The 22,590-nt window shown below is 44.0% G+C and overlaps 1 protein-coding gene across 1 annotated transcript in view; it reads right to left on the reverse strand.

Annotated features, from left to right (window-relative positions):
- DYSF (dysferlin) overlaps positions 1–22,590 on the reverse strand; it is a 1,070,125-nt gene that overhangs the window by 548,063 nt on the left and 499,472 nt on the right. Inside the window, exons 17-18 of the mRNA XM_086960107.1 lie at positions 6,089–6,124; positions 2,161–2,276 (exon numbers count right to left, since the gene is read on the reverse strand). Of these exons, the coding sequence (XP_086816233.1) occupies positions 2,161–2,276; positions 6,089–6,124 (152 nt within the window). The remainder of the gene's footprint in view (positions 1–2,160; positions 2,277–6,088; positions 6,125–22,590) is intronic.

Below are 22,590 nucleotides of genomic sequence, written 5' to 3' on the forward strand. Positions count from 1 at the left end.
CTCTGAACTGGGCCAAGACATTAGTTAACCCCTACCTGGGGGACCAGGTGAATGCCAGCTAGTGTAGGCCCTGGCGTTTGTGTTAGTGTGGCGTAAGGCAGTGCTTTTGCTGAATTTCGCGCCCAGGGTGTTTATGGCCTAAGGGCACGCCCCCATATAGGTTGGCTTGAGTGGGCCGGGAGGGAACAGATGCCTAGGGAACCTTCATTAGATGATGCACCAGTGGGGAGGATTAGGCTCATGGTCATGGTTTAATGCCTGCCATCGCTCTATAATGTGTATGCCTAATGTTCATGAAGAGGGTTGGCTGTTGTGTACACCCTGATGTTTTATGCTTATAGTGATGCCAACGTCCTGCCTGATGCATGGAGATGGTTCCATGCCATTGGTTATACCCACTGCCAAAGAGGAAACCTTGATGTGCCTTTTATTGCAGGTGTCCTGCCCCTTGATTTAGGCCTGCTCCGCCTGATGTTTAATACCCCTTGGTTTATGGTAGAGAAAGCCTTGCTGTTTTACTACAGGTGTTCCTGGTCCAGAAGTATGGCCCCTACCTGATGTTAATACTGAGTGTTCTGCCTAATGTTGGTCTATAGGTTGGCCTGACGTGTCATTCCAGGCCCCTGGTTATATCCCACTGCTTATTTAATACAGGTGTTCCTGTTTGTTGGGATTTACGGTCAAGCCCTGAAGTTTTCTTTTACAGAGGTGAGTTGGCGTGAAACTACCAAGGATGAGAGCCTGAGTTGGCCCCGCCATTGTGACCCCAGGTTTATTGACAATGTAAACATTCTTCTTTATTTTCAGCTTTGGACTTACAGACTCAGCCCTTCCTCCCCATGTAAATAAACCCCCCTTTATACACTTGGCTCTGGCGCCAATTGGCTTCCTGTTGTGACACTACTGTTTTGCATTTTTGCCTTGCAGGTTGGAAACACTACTAAACTACTTATCTTTTTCCAACTCAAACTGGTGTCCTGCCTCTTTTGTGGGCTGCCTGGTGTGTTGACTGTGGGTACTGCGTGAGTGCTTCACATGTCCTCCGAAGTTTGGCCTGCCCGCTTGGTTCCATGCTACCCCCTTGGAGATTTGGGTAACCCCCATTTCTTACACCCACCTCATGTTTTGTCTTTAAAAAACTTTATAAAGTATGTGAAGTCTACGATTGCTATTTTTTCACAAAAGTTTTGAAGAATAACCACTCAATTGTGTTAATATTTCAATTATTTAATCTTAAACAGCCTAGGTACTTGAGCTCCTTTATGTTACGTCGTACTATAATGTTCCTTCAGAACATTATAGGACGAACATTATGTGTGCTACAGATATGGAGAATATTCTGCTAGAAAATAGCTTTGCCAAAAGAACACTTGCTGCTGACATCAATGGTGACCGGTCAGTCAATTGTCCGATTATTGCATGATCACATAAGTCTTCTTCTTTCACTGCTTTGAAAACTGATCACTACTAAATTGGGTAACAGTAACACAAGTTATTTACACTTGGGCCCCCATTAGGACGGGGGTCCCGTGCATGGCATTAGGATGCGCCCGCCAGAGTGGCGGGCGCATCCAGCATTCCTACCATTGTGGCGGGCGGTGCACTCAGCACCGCCCGCCACAATCAGAGGAAGGCATGCAGTGCACTTTCATGCACAACATGGCAGGCACCGCGCGGTGCCTGCCATGTTGCGCATGGAACTGCTGGGGGGTACCATAGGTACCCCCCATGTGCACTCCCCACCCCACAGTCCTTGGGGGCCCGCAACGGGCCACCAGAGCAGACTCTGCCTTCCTTTCCGTGGCGGCATTGCCGCCATGAAAAGGCATTAAAAATTGCGCATCCTAACATGGCTGGCGGTGTCTGCTAGACACCGCCACCATATAAACCCTTTTCCGCCCTGGTCGCAAGTCAACCGGGGCGGAAGAGCGGCGGACAGTCTTTCTGTCCACCGCGGACCCCCCAGCCATGTTAAAATAGCGGGAGTCTTTGCAGCAAGGATGGCGGGCGGATTGCCCACTCCAGGCCGGCAGTGGCTACCGCCAGCCTGGTGGGGGCAATCCGCCCGCCATCCTAATGGGGCCCTTAGAATCAGCTGTTTGAAGCCCTAAAGAAAAATACAACTTATTATAATTATTTTCAAGTAAAATATGGTTGTACCTTTCCAAAGTTGAGCTCTTCATATGGATCTGGAAATCCCGTAAATTCTCTAGGGCTCCCATAGAGGTTCACGAAACAAGGTCCAAAGGTCGGCAGGAATCCCAGGCTATCATCAACTGAAACGTAGTAGGTAGAGTTAGTGGTAGGACCTCAACAAGCAAATATTACTCATTCTTACTTGCTAATTACAGCTGGAAGATGGTGACAACAACAAATACAGGACCATTGAAATATATTTGCTGTACTGTAGAGGGATACATCTGATGAGAAACTAAGATATGGAAATCTGGAATCATTCAATGTATCAAAGGTTTATGTTTGTGTTTATTATATTCATGGAGCCCGCAGATGACACTGTGACTGCCTTCCAGTATATATTACTCTGCAGGTTGGGTAGTTAGAGTGGATCAAGAGAGGAAATGGGATGACGTATGCTTAAGACAGGGAAACAGTGTAGTTCTATAAAGTTCCTACTTCCAACTCTAGATTGTTTCTAAAATGAGTGGAGAGCAGTGAGGAAGGCCTGTCCCTTGGACGGCTTCTTCCAGAACCCTAGGGTGGTCGATCTGCCTGGCCAAGGATAAGCACAACTGTCTACCATGGGTATAGTGGGGGAATGAATCCTCCGGAATTGTGTAGTCCTGGTTGTGGTATGCGCAGTAAAACGAATAAAGGCAAAGGTAGTCATTTCTTATACTGTATCGATTTTACAAGGTACAGTAAATATGAACTTTGTACTCAACCACAAACCAGCATTGACAATTTCAATGAATTTGACACTTGGAAGCATTTTGAGCAAAAACATTTGGCTAATTGTACTGCAGTCAGTTAGAATTACTTTGGACGAACAACTACGACAGGAAGCCAGTCATGGGGACCAGTAAGGCCCTCAGAAACAGTTACCTCAGTAGGTGAAGCAGTCTTCAGTCAGTTCCTGGCACTTTTAACCTTTGCTGTAGGTTCCTAATGGAAGTGGTCCTGATGCAAGCGATACAGGAGCCAAAATATGCTCAATAATGCTGTGGATGTGATGTGGTCGATGGGCGTCCTCCTGGGGCTATTTCTCAGCACAGAGGGGGTGAGGTAATCCTGGTCACAGGATCGACATGCCTCGAAGTCATATCGGTCTTCCGAGAAGTCTAGCCGCCTGGTATGGTGGTCACAGCCAAACCCTTCCCTGGGCATGACTTGTCTTATGTGCAACAAAGTGGCATTGCAGTGACTCTCCCGGATCCAGCAGACTCGGGTGCAACTTCAGGCATCAGGTTCTGGTCGCTGGTGCTGCATGGCAGTGGTTTGTAGACATCTGAATATTTAGGCTACCCGCTTACCTCAGCAGGTTTCTTCAGCTGGTGTGGCCCTGTGCTGCGTACTGGAGGTCAGCCAACTGACTCTTAGAGTCTCTTGCTTCGGCTTGGCTCCGGAGACGACTTCTCCGCAAGCAGGACACAGCAGGCACAGTCACTTCTCCTTTGCTAGACACCAGCTTCAGCAGGTGCAGTCCACGCCAGTGCACCCTCTCTATGCTTGTTTCAAAGCCCGGCAGTGCAGTCTTTCTTCCAGTCCAGTCGAGATCCGAGTTCTGAGTGCTGGGGATGCCATTTCTATGCTCAGAAAGTGCCTCAGGATAGACGTGGGCAGTAGCTAATGGGCTACTAAGTTCCCTATCTCCTGATGACCACTTCCTGTGAAGTCAAGTATCCGTCTATCCCAAGATGCAAGAATCTGCCCTCTTCCAACATGCCCGAACCCCTCTTTGTGTACAGAGCTCGTTACCCCAACCCAGAGGTGTGAGTACCAAGGTGGGCTTGTTTTTACTTATGTCAGACCCAGGGTGACACAACCAGTGCTGTATTCTCTGAGGTGACCTAACTTACCTGCCCTAGGTACCATATCCTAAGAACTAACAGGTAAGTTAGCTTAAGCCAATTGGGCAATAGCCAATGTCACGTACACATTTTGGAGTCAGGACAATGGCACCAGCGTCTTGTTAGCAGGTGTCAGTGTACTCTCAGAGTCAATAAACCAACAGCATCCGTCCAAAAACTTTGGGGTGAACCATACAAAAAGAGGTATTTCCTTACATACGTATATAACCAGGTAAGTATAAATTTACTATTCTCAAGGTCACAGTTGTGTACCTTACAACATATATATCTTCACGAATATGGTGCTCAGAATACTAAACCTACGCTCACCAGAGTATTCTTTGCTTTTCGTTATTGTGGTAGGCAATATTGTGGAGTCAATATTTTGGAAATACGATACTTTGGGGCCCATTAGGATGGCGGGCGGATTGCCCCCGCCAGGCTGGCCAGTAGCCACCGCCGGCCTGGCGGGGGCAATCCACCTGCCATCCGCACCTATATTCCTTAACCATATTAGTTTGGTGGGGGGGATCGCGGCAGACGGAAAGACTGTCCACCGCTTTTCCGCCTCGGTCGCCTTGCGGCCGGGGCAGAAAAGGATTAATATGGTGGGGGTGTCTATTAGACACCGCCAGCCATATTACAATGGGCTTAGTTAGATGCCTGAAAGGCATGCGGTCTTCACTCTGGGGGTCCCCAGAGTGAAGGAGAGGTAGGGGGTGCACACGGGGGTACCTGTGGTACCCCCCAGCATTTGCATACACGAAGCGGCAGGCACCGCTTCGTGTATGCAAATGCATTCATGCATTTTTAGCATTATGGCGGGCGGTGCAGAGAGCACCGCCCGCCAAAATGTTAAAAATGAGGGATGCGCCCGCCACTGTGGCGGACGCATCCTATTCCCCTCCACGGGACCCCTGCCCTTTTGCCGGGCGGTCCCAATCCCCGTGAGGATGGTGGGCGAGCAAAGTCTGCACGCCATCCTAATGACCTCCTTAATCACTCGATACAACCTTAGATAATGTACCTGCAGAATCAGACCGCCTAAGGGCGTAACAAATAAAAACCCTCCCATCAGCCGCCAGGCAGAATCTGCCAACAAAGGTTCAATCCGTCAAAAATCAGAGGAATCGAACACTCGAACACTACTAACCCATCCTTGACAGCACGACCAAACAGTCTGCTCACCATAAAACTCGTTAAACCCAGTCTTTTCCGACATGCAAATGACTGATATTTTACTACACAACTCGTTTGTCCAGTATTCTTGGCCAAAAGGACCCACCCTACTTCTTGTCTGGATCCCAACTGCCCTTAACATATGTCATACAACTTGCAACCCAAAAATAACTAACCATAACAAAACAACACACAGAATCCACATATCCCACACATTTAAAATAGGCATCAAATACAAGGCCCAAAGGTGTATTAATTACCATTTCAGGGATTTTAAGATTCATTTGTGCTTCATAAATGTATTGATAGCTGGTCATAGCATAACAGATGGTACTACTCAAATGAACCACAGGCCAGCAAGGGGATAAATCTCAATGTCAGATATGTACTGAGTGCATATATTACCTGTCTGGTTTTAACCAGTTCTTTAAAAAAACTGAAAACATTTACACAAATATTTAAAAACTTTACACAAAAGTGTGAAATAAACGACAGCGAAATAATTCAGTTTTAGTAAAATTAAGCGGGACACCAAATTTTCATCAAAAAACAGTAAATACATTCATCGCTGCTTCAAAGCTACATCTAATCAGTAGTACACAGAGTCATTTTCTTAAGAACATTTCTAAATTTGTGTTTAACATGATGACTACATGACTGTTTGCAGGATGTGAAACATTAAAAGGAGTTATGTCAAATTGTGAAAATGAGTTGGGCAAAAAAAAGTCTCAAGTGAAATGCAATCATGTAAAATGATAACATTGTTAAATATGACATCTCTTTTTCTTCCCAAACATTTGCTCAAACTCTCCAGCTGCACTCAAACCTGCTAAGAAACAAGAACACATTAGACCATGGATGGATATTTTCAAGCAACCTACAGGCTGAGACTTCAAGGGACTTCCGGGGTGGCTCATCTAAAGCACAAAGAAACAGATCAAGGTTAGGAAGGGAGTGACCGACCAATAGGGGGCACATTCAAGGGAGGGGGAGCAAGGGATAGCTGGTTAAGCGAATGTTAGTATGCAGCCAAGCCAGCACTCGTTTAACTTCCAAATTGAAATAAAATATTATATGAAATGTATATGAAGAACATATATGGCAAAGCGCCTGAAATTGTAAGGTATATGAAGATAACAGCGGGCAGTGAGCTTAGCACAATGTGTGTGATGTATGCTGTATCTCAAAGATTATTTTTCAGGTAATTTGACTTTATATAATTTAATCAATGTGTGAACAGAACTACTCTGAAACAGTCTGCACATTAACTTTAACAAAGTGGCGAAGCACGGTCAGGTGGTACCCGGAGCGGAAAATGTCTTGTCAACCCCCCCACCCCGCCCCCCCCCCTAACTCCAGTGCGATAAATGTCTTGTCACCCTCCCACCCCACACATAATTTCTTGTCACAGGGTGCGAAAAATGGGGGTTCCCATGAGGAGTAGAGCAGCAGGAGTGGTGGGACACTGGGAAAGTGGTGAACACTCAAAACACCATACTTTGTGGTTTTCACCATCATTTCCAATGGTGTGCAACACCAAGTTTACGCACCTGTATTTAGGCTACTGGTAGAAATGTGAAGGGACTTTGAGGTAAAGCCGTATCCAACATTCCCTATGCTGTGCAGTGAGTACAATTCTGTAAAATTCCAACATGAGGGAGAGAAGGGGAATAACTGCAGAAATAATTGATTCTGACTGACTTTTGCACATTCTCCCCACATTGTGGGCATTTTATTTCCTGATTTTACCAAGTGAAATGTGCAAGGGAAAATTACTGCACAAAATCAGGAATTCTGTCACATTGCTAATTAGTGTCTTGGTAGCTTAAAAAAGTGCATGCCTTGATCTGTTAAAGTTCATGACTTTTAACTTTGACACCTGAGTGCATCAAAGTGCAAACATAGAAGAAGAAACACAGCTGGATGAAGGAAGAACTGCTTGTCGTGGATAACTGAATGTCGTTTTGTCACTTTTTTGAGGAAAAGGGTGGTTGGCAGCTGTCTGCCATCAAATCGAATGGTCTTTGATAGGCTTAGTGCCTTCCTGCGCACCAGTGGTTGGTTCTCTGACTACAGCTGCGGGGAATTGATCTAACTTACTTTTCAGACTTTGGCCCAGGGCAAGTGAGACGAGGGCAGAGAATGTAATAAGGCAGGAAAACAGTGACAAAGGGACAAGTCAGGAGTTATAAAAAACCTGTAAGAGTGAGATGAAGAGACAGGAAGTTTAGAGGGATGGAACAAAGAGGCCTGAGATGGAATAACAACAGGTCAGTCTTCGGATTCATCAACCCCTGCATTCTGCTACCCCGGCTGCAGGATCCTAAAAAAATATTTGCAAGTCGCTACGGTTTTTTTAATCATTGAATTACCGTTTCAAACTATCAATCTAAATGGAGTACATAATTGTCAATGGTTGTCTGAAAAACTGGGATCGATCCGACCCCCCTATACCTACATTTGACTCCTTCTTTAACAAGGGATCACATGTTCATACCCTGGTGTTTCCACTCCGCTGTTCTCCACTTGGTGACAAACACACCTAGGCCTGATTACGATGTCGGTCGGACAACACTGTAGCCAAATGGAACTGCCCGACTATTAGTCGGAAAATCCATCTGCAGTTTTAGGATGCAAACACCCTATGGGCAGTCGGAAACATCAATTTTTCTTTTGCAGCTTGTGTGGCGGACGGAAAATGGCCGCAGCACAAGCGGCAATAGAAAAATGGGTGTTGGCAAACATCCATGCACCAGGTGCAGGGATGTTTAGGGGGCATCATAGGTGCCTCCCAGGCCCCAAATCAGAGGGCCAGGGGACCCAGCTAGGGGCCCCCAAAGTTATTTTCCACCTGCCTTTTCATGGCTGGCAGACCGCCATGATAGGGCAAGCGGAAAGCAACATCGTAATCCCAATGGGGGAGCCGAGGCTGGCTCCACTGCCATTTTGGGATTACAATTTCGATGGGCTCAGTGAGCCCATTGAAATCGGAGCAAAATTCCCCCACAGGTTTCCCTCCAACCACAAGTATCATAATAAGGCTATGGACAGAAACCTATGATATCGGGCAGAAAGCCTCCGACTAGCTCTCCGATGGCTTTCCGCCCGACATCATAATCAGGCCCCTAGTTGTGGCAAGATAGCACATCGAGTGAAATACTTCCAATGATTTTAGTGAATTGCAGGTCAAAATTTCAAAACCTGGCAAGGAATATTTAGCCTTCCATTCTTGTCAGATCACTAGACTCTGCCCTATTACATTGGGTGCTAGGGCTTAGAAACAGGTTAATATTAACAGTTTTGTTTTCTTATTCAAAGTACTACAGATGTAAGTGTCCGGCTATTTGATATCGAAGCATCACTTCTTAAAGCATGAAAAAAATTAGTATTCCTTTTCAATATAGCACAGTCTTCAATTAGTTTTCAATCAGAGTGGTTATGGCATTCAAGGGTCGCCAGGTTGTGCCAGAGAAACCTTTTTGTACTTGAGGTAGGCATGGGCGGAAAATCCGTTCCGCTCGCGGATTTTGCGGATTTTCGGGAAATCCGCAATCCGCGAGATTTGCGAATTTCCTGAAAAATCCGCAAATCCGCGAGCAGCGGATTTTGCTCGCACTGCTCGCACTGTTCGCGTGAGTTCGCGCCCCGCGAATAAGTGCGAAATTGCAGAAATACGATTTTAGCAAAACTGAAAGTAACTACTTACCAGGTTCAAAAGTTCAGGCTCATCATTAGTAGCCATTTCCTGTAGTGCTTCCTGAGGGGCCCCTCCAGAGTTCAGTTGCCAGTTGCAACTATTATGTGACCCTGCTCTGAACCTCAGAATAGTTACACATATGCCACAAAGGTCCTGAATTACAGCTAAGGGAGACAAGCAGGAGCCAGGCTGGAAGTTAAAATCCATTAATCAGCCCCTAATTCATTATTGTCAGTTGGGGCAGGGCAGGTGTTGTAACTAATTTTGCAACAATGAAAGCACTTAGCAAGTGCAAAAGATCACTAATCAGGGCGCACTAAGGAAGCAGGTGCCAGCTAAAAAAATATTCTGTGACACATTAATCAGCCCCAAATTAATTCAGGTCACTTGAGGCAGGGAAGGTGTGCTTTGCTTTGCCAAAAATAATGTACACTGGACAACCAGAGGGTGTGGTGATGAAACAGAGGGTGGCATGGGTGGGCCAGAGGGTGGCATGAGTAGTCAGAGAGTGGCAGTGGTGACAGAGAGTGGCAGTGATGAAGAAGAGTGTCCCAAACAGGTTGGACACGTAGAAACAACAAGTTCGCAAAACTTGCGACCCGACAGGTAAGTTCGCAAATTGCGAAATTGTAAAAACCCTCGCGAACTGGCAGAAACACGGGCGAACACAAAAAAAAAAAAAAAACCGCAAATTCGCGGGAATTCGCGGATTTTGCGGATTGCGAGTTTGCAAATCCGCAAATTCGCGGATTGCCAATCCGCAAAATCCGCTCATGCTTAACTTGAGGACAATTTAAATGATAAATGTCCTCTATTTTTGTGTGGCCTAATTTTAGTTGATTATTTTGTGGAATTATTTTGAGTGATTATGATTTAATCATTTTGTTCCCCAACAGTAACCTGTTTTATAGTTCCTTCAGCATCTAAAAACATGTAAAATGAAGGTTTTTTTATCGGAATCCTAGCGAATGCCAGCCGCAATCTGCATATTCAAAGCTGTTAATGAATGAATACATTATTAAACAAATAAGGGTTAGAGGCATGCTAAACCATAAAATATAAGCCCAGTAATGTAAAAAAATAAGGAACTGCCCAGCCGTCATGCAGGAAATAGTTAAAGGGACACAGCTTCAAAAAGATTCTTGAGGGGTGCATTGATGACAAGAAAGAAAACTGTAGGATAGCTGCCCAATTCTGGAAATTTCATATTCTTACCTAAAGTTAACAGTGGGTCACTCCAGAATTGTCTCTACGCATTGGTTCTCCTGGGCCAGATGGATCCCCACAGACTGGTCGCAATTTGCAACCAGTATTTTTGAAACCAGAAAAGACTTTTGTAATCGTAGTCTGACCTACCTCATGAATATTAATGAGGTATTTCGCAAAGTGCAACTCACTACGATTGGAAGCCATCACATGGATGTTGGCCTACTAGATATGCTAGTCCCCCATGTCTGGTATCACATTAAATTAAATCAAAACCAGGTACATTAAAAAAAAAGGTTTTTAAAAAAAAGTTTTTTTGAAAGTTTGAGGTGGTCCCATGGACAACTGCCTACTCCCCAATTAACTTTCTTTAACATTCACAAAGAGAAGGGGTCCACAAGGAACCACTTGCCTTTTTCAAAGGGGTCATGACCCGAACTTGGGAGTCAGTAACTTTTCAACTGGTTTACGATATATCCATATCTAAAACCATATCTGGTTTTAGATATGGATAGGTAGGCCTACAATAAGCCCTTTCCAAATAGCAATACCCTATCTATTTCTAAACCCATTTTAGGAGTCGGTAAAAGGTTACAGAGTCCTGAAATTGGTTTAGTACTTTGAAAAAAGCAATTGTGTGGTCACAAGCTCTGATTTGGAGAGTTTGTGACCAAAAGAAGCTTAGTACATCTAGTGTATCAGCACTTCCGCCTTATTTAGAACTTGGCGAATGGTATATCCAGTTACAAACGTGACGGATATTCTGGCAGCCATATTACAAGTGCATTATATCCTATGGCACTGGAAATATGGCAGACAGATATCCGTCATGTTTGTGACCGAGAATCCCATCTGTCACATTTGTGACCGAGTATCCCATCCGCCACGATCTTAACCAAGCCCTAAGATTCCATCATGGCAACAGTTGCCTCACTGCGCGCCTCTTCGGCACCATTACAGAAATGATCGAGACTTATGCAAATTAGTGTAACCCCACCAAGCTACAAAAGGAGCAGTCAGGCTTGGAGTGGGGATGGAGGAGCAAACTGCTGGCGTCTCAGCAGAACTGATTCATTGCATTCTGGGAAACGCACTTTGTGATAACACTACCTTACTAGTGAGTTCATGGAAATATGACAAACTGCATTTACCCGAATACAACGGCGAACGTCTGATATGAGGTCAGCAGTTTTCTCCCCAACCTCACTTACCCCCACTTGTTCAAGCTCCTCTTAGATGGATTAGGCTTATAAACTCTAGGATGTCCTGTATGCTTTTGGAGCGATACTGACCTGATAATATGAAATTTATTCAGACAAAATATTGAGTTCAAAATATCGACAGAAGAAATATCGTGACATGGAATTATCGAAATCAAGAAAATCTATGTCAAGAATATCGAATTTTAGGTAAGTAATATTGATTTTTAAAATATCAGAGTCATTAAAATCGTTGGCTAAAATATAGTTGTTTAAAATATTGATTTTAATTATTGTTCTGTATCTTAGTATATATTGTAAATGTTTATGATGTATTAGTTGCATTTTTGAAGTTATAAAATGTAATTGAATTAAATGTCGTGTTTTTTAGTTCCTTAGCAGCCTTTGGGTTTATAGGGGTACAGGGTGGAGAGAAATGTCATTATAATGAATTAATGAATATGTTTTACTTATTATTATTTATTTAATTGATTTTTAATTAGGTTTATTGTGCTATTCATATTTTCATGTAAATGTTTTGCGCAGGTTGTGGGGTTTAAAGGGGTAAAGGGTGGGAAGTAATGAATTAGTAATTAGTTGTTAATTAACAATAATTAATTAGTTGATCATTAATTGTGTTAATTGTTTCAATACATTTTTTAGGTGCAGGTTGTGGGGTTTATAGAGGTAAAGGGTGAGCAGTAAATTAATTTCAATTAATTAATAATTACTTGTAAAATACTATTATTTAAGTAATTGTAAATTAATTATTTTAATTGTCTTATTATTTTTTTTGTTTAATTTTAGGTGGGGTTTTTTGGGTTTATAGGGGTAAAGGGTGGAAAGTGAATGATTTGTAATGAATTTATATTTAGCTTTTAATAAATAATGTGTTTAATTGACAATTAATTATGTTACTTGCGCATTTTTAAAATGTTATTTTAGATGTGGGTTTTGTAGTGGTATGGGGTAATAATTATTATATAATAAATATAAAAATATAATACATAATAAAACATTTTTTAAAGTAATATCGATTATTAATTTGATAATTTATTATGTTAATTGTGTGAATAATTTTCGGGTAAATCTTATGAGTGTTTTGCGTGTTTTGTGAGGGTATACTGTGGAAAAATGGAAAAAACATTAACTACAAATAATTCGTAATTAATATTTAATTCATGATTATTGGGTTGTTGATAAATATTTATATTAGTAGTGTGTGTGTATATATATATATATATATATATATATATATAAAATTCCACACAAGTTACCCAGGTTGCTGAAGTCCGTGCCCCATAGACAAGTGGCGAGTGTATGCCGGGCGGGTCTCCCGGCAGAAATAGTAGGGCACAGCAATCTTCTTCAAAGAGCCATTTAATCCACAAAGGGTTTTTTTTTGTGTCAGCAGCTATGTATAGACTTCCTGTATACACTTACAATTTGTGTGATCAAGACAGCTCTGGTTCTTTCTGAGTGCGAGTGCTTCTTTGAAGAAGATTGCTGTGCACTATATATTTATATATATTACCTACTGGCTATCGCCAGTAGGTATATATAGTTAGGATTAATTCCCTATGGGATTTTTGAAAATTCTATGTCTAATAACTTTGGCGTTTGTGGACGGAATCGGCTGAAATTTTCAGGAAAATGGCACATTTTGTTTCTGAGCAGCCCCTGAAAATTTGGTGGGGTTTCGTCAAGGGGGGGCCGAGAAAAAAGGGGGGTCCCAAAACGCGTTTTTCCCATTCATTTTTCCATAGGGCCTTTGGCCTCACTTTTAGCTCGAACGGCTGAATGGATTTGCACGAAACTTGGCAAAATTGTAGGGACTGGTAGCCCGATGTGCCTTTGCTAGGTCTCAATATATGTGCTTCAGTGGATTTTGAGAAATTAACGTTTAAATCAAGATATATATCTGTAACAGCGCTCCGGGCAGCGATCCGGTCCGCTTACTTTTCGCTTATCTGAACTTTGCGCGCAGAAAGCTGATTGGCTCTCCGGTGTCTGTCAACATTCTAAACAGTCCGGAGCGGCCGCCATCTTGTCTCTCGGTAGGATCGAGAGAGAAGAAGAGGTGAAAAACGAAAGGGGAATTTAATGAAAGGGGGCAAGGTATCCCCCTCTTGACCCCCTAGGAATGTTGTTGGGGTTATTAAAGGGTCCCGTGGGGAAAAGGAAAAAAAAATGATTTTTCACGGTAGAAGCGCTTCACGGGCCGCGAACTGGGCCGCAAACTGGTAGCGAAACGGGAATTTGCCATTTTGTGCTTCGTTTTAATTAAATTACTAGGTATAAGGGGGTGCGGGAGACGTATCCTGATCCCTTATGTTTCCTGAGGGTGGCTGAGGAGGCTGATATATGTTGATACATCTCTTCCAGCGGCTGTGCGTGAGCTTTTTTTTATTTTGCTGCGTGACAGTCCGGAGCGGCCGCCATCTTGTCTCTCGGTAGGATCGAGAGAGAAGAAGAGGTGAAAAACTAAGGGGGAATTTAATGAAAGGGGGCAAGGTATCCCCCTCTTGACCCCCTAGGAATGTTGTTGGGGTTATTAAAGGGTCCCGTGGGGAAAAGGAAAAAAAAATGATTTTTCACGGTAGAAGCGCTTCACGGGCCGCGAACTGGGCCGCAAACTGGTAGCGAAACGGGAATTCGCCATTTTGTGCTTCGTTAATTAAATTACTAGGTATAAGGGGGTGCGGGAGACGTATCCTAATCCCCTATGTTTCCTGAGGGTGGCTGAGGAGGCTGATATATGTTGATACATCTCTTCCAGCGGCTGTGCGTGAGCTTTTTTTTATTTTGCTGCGTGACAGTCCGGAGCGGCCGCCATCTTGTCTCTCGGTAGGATCGAGAGAGAAGAAGAGGTGAAAAACTAAGGGGGAATTTAATGAAAGGGGGCAAGGTATCCCCCTCTTGACCCCCTAGGAATGTTGTTGGGGTTATTAAAGGGTCCCGTGGGGAAAAGAAAAAAAAAAAGATTTTTCACGGTAGAAGCGCTTCACGGGCCGCGAACTGGGCCGCAAACTGGTAGCGAAACGGGAATTCGCCATTTTGTGCTTCGTTAATTAAATTACTAGGTATAAGGGGGTGCGGGAGACGTATCCTAATCCCCTATGTTTCCTGAGGGTGGCTGAGGAGGCTCATATATGTTGATACATCTCTTCCAGCGGCTGCGCCATCTTGCCTTTTTTCCAATGCCACAATTTTGTCGTGCACGGCAGCCATTTTAGATGCCAGGCTGGTCCCAGGCTATCACCTACCCCTGCGGATGTAGTTTATGGCCCCAGCTGTAGAGAATTCAGACATGCCAACCCTCCTGATTCAGGCGTGTGACTACTGATTTCAGTGCTAGTCTCCCGCCTCCCGATTTCTGCAAGCAAAAACCCGGGGGCATATTACGAACAACTAGCGATAATTTTTGTCTCTAACTTGTTTAGAGACAAAAATTATCGCCGCACATCGGCGATTTTTATTGCAGATAAACCTTGCTATTATCGCAGAAAAGTCAGCGATATTCATGTATTATCGAGCAAATGCTCTTAGCCATGTTATCCACCTCCCATTGGATAACATGGCTAAGAACTGCTCAGGGCAGGTGTTAGATTTTGGAGATATTCGCGCTTAGCGCGAATATCTCCAAAAGTTGGTAATAGAAGATAGCGATGTTAGGGACTGTTTCCAGTCGCTAACATCTTGGTACGCCACTTTGCATGTCATTAGTGATAAGTATCACTGACATGCAAAGCGGGGCCCAAGATGGTCGCTATCTCCTTTTAGCTGTCACTAACTGGTGTTAGCGACAGCTTGGTAATAGGGAGATAATTTTATCTCCGCTTTCATGGCTTTTAAAGCCAAAAAAGCGGAGATAAACCCCCTTGATAATATGCCCCACGATTCCTTGGGGGTTTCAGCTGACAGGGCTTGGTATTGTGTTACATGGTAATTTTTCCAGGAAACGTCAGAGGGTCGATGCAGGGGTTCTAGAAGAGGTGATAAACCATTTAAGCCTCATGAACAAGCGCATGGTCTTTTAAAGATTTGTGAAGTACTCGGGGCGGCGGTGTGTGTGTGCCCTCTTTTAGGAGCGGGCGGGGAGGCACTGCCAGCAACTTGCCAGGTCAGGTAGTGTTCAACACGTGCATCACCCTTTCTCTGCCTGCTATTGCGCTCCATGCTTCGGAAAGGTAAGAAAAAGAACGTGCATTTGAGTTTGAAATGTCCGATCCTGCAGCAGCACACTTCCAAAGCCCACACATGACAAGGCCCCATTCACCCGTTTTAAAAAAAATAGATAACACTCCAACAAAGTAAGATTATAAAACTTTATTAACTATTAACTATAACGAACGGAACAAAAACTAAAAACATTTAAACATTTTTCAACACAAAAAGCAACAATGGTTAGAAGCTGTCTTTTGTGCGAATAGTCCCAAGGCAGCACAACGTGCAGAGTTCTGGACGGCACCCAGGTGATGTCGCCTGGGTGCCGCACTGGTTTTGGGATCCTACAATGCAGCACAGAAAAACAGCGTGGGGCGTCCCGGGTGGTGCGGGGGGAGGCCTCGTCAGTAGCGGTCTGTTGTGCGAATAGTCCCAAGGCAGCAGAACGCGTTGAGATGTTGATGGGACTGTGTCCAGTGTCACATGGCTGACACAACATGTACGACAGGCACCCAGGTGATGTCCAGTAAACTGCCGCACTGGTTTTGGTATCCTACAATGCTGCTCCGAAAATTGGCGTGCGGCGGCCCGGGAGGCGGCGTGAACGGGCCTCCCCAGGTGGCGGCCATCTAGCTGAGTTGCGCCCGCTCTTGCGGCTACAGCGTCTCGCTCACCATGTTGTTGAGTTGCTCCCACTCTTGCAGTGCAGCGATAGGCGGCTGCCACATGGCTCTTAAAATGGCGGACGGCTCCTCGGTTTTGGGCCTGGTCCACTGAAATGGCCCTGGGACACCTTGGAACTCGGACGCTTGCCTGCTAGGGCTTGGGCTCCATTCTCGAAAAGCGTCCCCTCAGCCGTGAAGATTCTACAAAAGTCTTGGGGGCCCCCGACTCCCGCAGGCTTCCGGTGGGGAGCGGCTGCCATGATTGCTCGCGGAATGACCACGACGGAGCCACGAGATGGTGGTGCTCTCATGCTGACGCCAGCTTCAGTCTGAATGATCCAGAAACAAGGTGGGGCTTTCATCGTTTGGGAAAAAAAAATGTTCTAAACCAATGAAAAGTGTTATTTTTAGGTCATATGACCAAGCCTTCCATCTTTAGGAAACCAAAAGTAAAATGAACCAATGAAAAGTTTTATAAACAAGTCACATGACCTGTTATGCGGCATAGGGCTACAAAAAGCGTAGAAAATCCGTTGGCACGTGAGGCGGCATCAGTAGCGGACCGATGTGCGAATAGGCCGAAGGCAGCACAACGCGCCGAGATCCGGATGGCACCGAGGTGGTGTCCAGCAAATTGCCGCACTGGTGTGGCCATCCTACAATGCTGCGCCGAAAGACGGCGTGTCCAGCTGAGTTGCGGTCACTGTTGCGGTACAGTGACTCGAACGCGCCGAGATCCGGATGGCACCGAGGTGGTGTCCAGCAAATTGCCGCACTGGTGTGGCCATCCTACAATGCTGCGCCGAAAGATGGCGTGTCCAGCTGAGTTGCGGTCACTCTTGCGGTACAGTGACTCGAACGCGCCGAGATCCGGATGGCACCGAGGTGGTGTCCAGCAAATTGCCGTACTGGTGTGGCCATCCTACAATGCTGCGCCGAAAGACGGCGTGTTCAGCTGAGTTCCGGTCACTCTTCCGGCACAGTGACTCGAACGCGCCGAGATCCGGATGGCACCGAGGTGGTGTCCAGCAAGTGGCCGCACTGGTGTGGCCATCCTACAATGCTGCGCCGAAAGTCGGCGTGGGGTGCCCCGTTGGCTTATGAGGTGATGTCAGTAGTGGACTGATGTGTGAATAGGTCGGAACCAGCACAAGGCACCAAGATCCGAATGGCAAGTCCTGGATGTTGAGTGCCTCAGTTGAGATTTCTGAGCAGTGCTTGTAAGACTGTCTGAAGCTTATTTGCACCTGCTGCAGCTTCACTATTGCCCTGGTGTGGCCAAAGGTGGCACATGACATAGGCGGCCGGCTCCCGAGGTCCGGCGGAACTTTTTGCCTTTTCCTTTCTGCTTCTTTTCCTACAATCCGTTTCATCTGAAGACACGACCAGGTCCCTGAATGTGTGCAGGGGGACGCTATTGATTGAATGAAAATGGCGGCTTGACACAAAGCTGACTCAAGCGTTACTGTTGATGCTATACAGACAAAAATTGGTTTTCAGTTTGTACATTCTTCAGGATTTTTTTTTCCATCCAAGTCTGATTGAGAGTTTGTAGAAAAATGGCTTCAGATTTTCCACATACTACTCTTCAACATTCTTCCTAAATGTAACAATGTGAAACTCACTAGGACAATGGCTGTTTCTGTTTCCTTTCAAAATGCTGCCAACAATATTTTCTGAATGGAAGACACCATCTTGTAGCATAAAGGGACGAAAGGGGTTCTGGTCTGGCCGATGGTTGGTGGAGACATTTTGACTATATCTTGGACCTGCCCGGCCTCGCCCAAAATGGCGCCGGTATAAATGGGACTCGTAACTCCTTGCCCGCAAATGTATATCTAGAAAATGTTATTGTAAGTGGCCGTGTCGTATTTTAATTACAAAATGTACGTCCACCGATTCCGCAACTGTTAGACACCTTTGTTCTTGCAACCTAATGGCCCGCTCGTTACGTTCCTCTACAGTGTAAATGTCTCCTCATCATATACGAATACAGTTTGCTCCGTGGCCGGCCCACGTGGTTATAGGCCCGTATTTGTATACTGACATTTTCACAATAAAGGTTTTTAAAACAAAACACGGTAGTAGTATTTACATTGGTAAAGTTTTTACTTTTAGTCACTGTTTTCGAATCAGTAAAGGCAAGTGAAATAAAGCAGTCCAATTACATGACGGATAAAAGGTATAATATGTAGGAACGCAGTAAAGATAAATGCTTAAGGGCAGTTGTGTTTTTCATGTCTGCAATATAAAGTGATCGATAAGAATCTGATAATCAGGCGTATCGGCGACTAAGATAGCAGGCCGAATCTCTTTTACTCAACGGCTCCGTCATGGAAGGAAGAAACGCCCTTTTTCTCGAAAAAGGAATATATTTTACTTACAAGATAGTTGTAAATTTTCCGGGAAAGTGCATTAGCCTGGAATATTATAACATATGTTTGAAAAAAAAATATTGTTCGAAAACAATAAAAAGCGTAATTTTTAGGTCATATGACCAAGCTTTTCATCATTAAATTAACAAAAGCAAAATGAACCAATGAAAAGTTTTATTAACAAGTCACATGTCCTGTTATGCTGACGTTACGCGGTGCGCGCCGCGCCTCGGATCACTTCCGGGTGCGGTAACGCGGCGTGTCATATAACGCATTACGCGACAACGTAGGTCAAGAATATAGTCAAAATGTCTCCACCAACCAGCGTTCGGAACACAACTCCTTTCAGCAGTCCAAAAAGTTCTGTTAAATGACAACAGAGGGGACAGGCAACAAGAACCATCAGTCAAAGAGGGGAGGGCAAGTTCTTCTCTTCCGGGTCATGTTGGGGCGCTACCGGAACTGATCGAATTGGTAGTCTACAGTGTTTCTGGATGTTTCAGACTAAAGCTGGCGTCAGCATGAGACCACTACCATCTCGTAGCTCCGTCGTGGCCATTCCACGAGCAATCATGGCAGCCGCTCCCCACCAGAAGCCTGCGGGAGTCGGAGGCCCCCAAGACTTTTGTAGAATCTTCACGGCTGAGGAGAGGCTTTTCGAGAATGGGACCCAAGCCCTATCAGGGAAGCGTCCGAGTTCAAAGGTGTCCCAGGGCCATTTTAGTGGACCAGGCCCAAAACCGAAGAGCCGGCCGCCATTTTGAGAGTCCTGTGGCAGCCGCCTATCGCTGCACCGCAAGAGTGGGCGTAATTCAGCTGGATGGTGGGCAAGACGCTGTAGCCGCAAGAGTGGGCGCAACTCAGCTAGATGGGACAAGGTTCAGAATTGAAGAGTCATCAAAAGGCAAAAAGTTCCGCCGGATCCCGGGAGCCGGCCGCCTATGTCGGGGGCGATCTCAGGCTACACCAGTGCTATAAGACTTGGGGAGGGTGTCGGAGCCAAGCGTCTTCTCCGAGTCCATGGCCATCACACCGCCCCTCAGGGGCCTCCGTCAAGCTGTTTAGGAAGGTAACATATCACATTGTTTTCTAATGCTGTCAGGTCCACAAACGACACTCACTTACTTTGAGAATAGTGAAGCTGCAGTAGGTGGAAATAAGCTTCAGACAGTGTTACAAGCGCTGCTCAGAACTCTTAACTATGGCACCCAACATCCAGAACTTATGCTATTTGAGAATGGCAGTGACATCGAAGCATCTCAGGGACCAAAACCATTAACGTACTTTCACGTATGAAAATCTTACTTGGGGAGGGGGCAGGAGCGAAGCGCCCCCTCCCAGTCAGCGCCACCACACCGTATGTTGAAAATTTGAAGCCATCGTTCTACAAAGTCAACCAAACTTGGATTAAAAATCTAGAAAAATGTACAAACTGAAAACCAGTTTTTGTCTGCATAGCATCAGTAGCAACGCTTGAGTCAGCTTTGTGTCAAGCCGCAAATTTGATTCAACAAAGCACAGACATTGAAAAAGGCTCAAATTCAGAACTCTAAACTATGGCACCCAACATCCAGGAGCTTGCCATCCGGATCTTGGAGCCTTGTGCTGCTTTCGATCTATTCACACATCGGTCCACTACTGACATCATCTTATAAACCAACGTTATGTAAATAGTTTTTTAATAAAATGTTTTACCCTGTTTCTTTGCTGGTGTGTTGTCTATATTTTTAATATTTGCATAGGGTTTGTCGTTATTTTGGGCGGGGTGGGTGACGGAGCCGAGCTGTTTTGCAGCCCTCATGGTGTGGAGCTCAGTTCATCTCACTATTTTCGTATTTCTCATGAAGGGTTGTTCCTAATATTTCTATTTTAGCGAGGTCAAAAAGAGATCCAATTAGTGGCCTACTGATTTTGCTCGATTACTTTTATTTTTTTTACACGATTTTTCACTATCTGCAAAGACTAAACAGAGTATTGCGACTTTGTGCTTGTTTGTAAATAGAGAATGATCCAAAGAGAACCAATTGTAAAACAGTAAATGCTTGGACAACAATCAATCAAATGGAGAGACAAGCAGCCACGACGGATTACAACGGGGGTAAAGGCCTGCGTTAACTACCCTTCAGTATCTGCAAAGAGAGAGTACTACTAAGACAAAAGAGGGGAGGGGGGGGGTGCAGCGTTCAAAGCACATCAGCGTGCATAAATACGAAAATGTTTTTATTTATCACGTACTTGACATTTTTAAGCTTTTCATATTTGCTATTAAAAAACCAATGAAATTCACAGAAAAAACCATAGGTTATAGTGGATATATAGTTAGGAATTTGCATTTACAAAACCTTGAAAATTCAATGAAAAAACCATTGGTTTTAGGCCATATATAGTTAGGGATTTGCATTTACAAAACCTTATTTTACTCGCATAAAACCATTGAAATTCCATATATAGTTATAAGCGCTAACTATATATCGCGCACCCGCAATCCACTGCTGATGATGTCACATATTACATCATTCATGACATGGTTAGTGACATCACTGATGACATCACTGATGACATCTCAAATGACATCACTGATGACATCACTGAAAACATCTCATTTGACATGACTGATAACATCACTGATGATATCATTCATGTGATAATACGATGAACCTCTTCAGACTCTAATATAACCTTAGATACAATCAGTGTAAACAGACACTCACAGACTGTCACTCATCCATGGAGTTACACACACACCTAGTCAGTCATGCAAAGAATCAATCACACCTCCATTTCCTCAAATATACAGTTATACAAACTTTACTTATTCAAACATATACTAACACATATTTACTCTCTTATACAATCCCTGATACAAGTTCACAATGATCCATACAGCCACTGGCTCTTATGCACAGTTATTTATATATGTCAACTCTCACATGTACTGTGTTTTACATATGTACTTACTTTGACATGTAGCACTGAGATATCCATTCACTCACCAATACACTCATGCACACAGTCAACCGCCCATACAGCTGTTTCCACATGCACTTTTGAAACCATACATCTAGTGAATCAACTGCTCACACATCTATGCACAGAGTCACACACCTCCCAGCTACCCACACACACTCACTCAGTATCCCATACAAATACTTGGGCAACCAATCAATAACCCATATAGTTACTCATATAGCTACTTATCAACACATGGAACAGTTTACAGAACAACAGACATAATGATGCACAAATTGAGACAGTTTAGTCATTAACCCATGCACTCAGTGAGACACATTTAATCACTCACTCATATAGTCAGTCATGCACCTACTAAATCCTTCATCCAGACACTTATATATCCACTCATTCTTCAATATGTAAGAGATATTTTAACTTTACAGAAACATACAGTTACTGGATGATGTCATTTGAGATGTCATCAGTGATGTCATCAGTGATGTCACTAACCATGTCATGAATGATGTAATATGTGACATCATCAGCAGTGGATTGCGGGTGCGCGATATATAGTTAGCGCTTATAACTATATATGGAATTTCAATGGTTTTATGCGAGTAAAATAAGGTTTTGTAAATGCAAATCCCTAACTATATATGGCCTAAAACCAATGGTTTTTTCATTGAATATATATATATATATATATATATATATATATATATATATATATCACAACAGGATCCTTCCAAAGCAGTGGCGCAACACCAGGTACCAGACTCCGCCGGCAAAGTTTGAAGATTAATGATGATTTATTATAGAATCTAGTGTCCAAATGATGTGTTTCGGCCGCCAGACATGCGGCCTTGATCACATAGCACTTGAATGGTGAATGTGTGGGGTATGTATACTATTTTTCTTAACAAATACGTTTTAAATATAAATGTTTATTCGTATGAAAATCACTTTTGTATTTTATTTATAATAATACTTGTGGGAATTTGCGATATGTATTTAACATTGTAATATATATATATATTTTTTATATTAAATATATTTGTATTTTTTATTCAACATATTTTTGTTAAAACATTTTTTTATATCATTTCATTTTGTTCAAGATAT

Source organism: Lissotriton vulgaris, chromosome 3_1, assembly GCF_964263255.1.
Source record: "Lissotriton vulgaris chromosome 3_1, aLisVul1.2, whole genome shotgun sequence".
In the NCBI taxonomy this organism is placed as follows: domain Eukaryota; kingdom Metazoa; phylum Chordata; class Amphibia; order Caudata; family Salamandridae; genus Lissotriton; species Lissotriton vulgaris.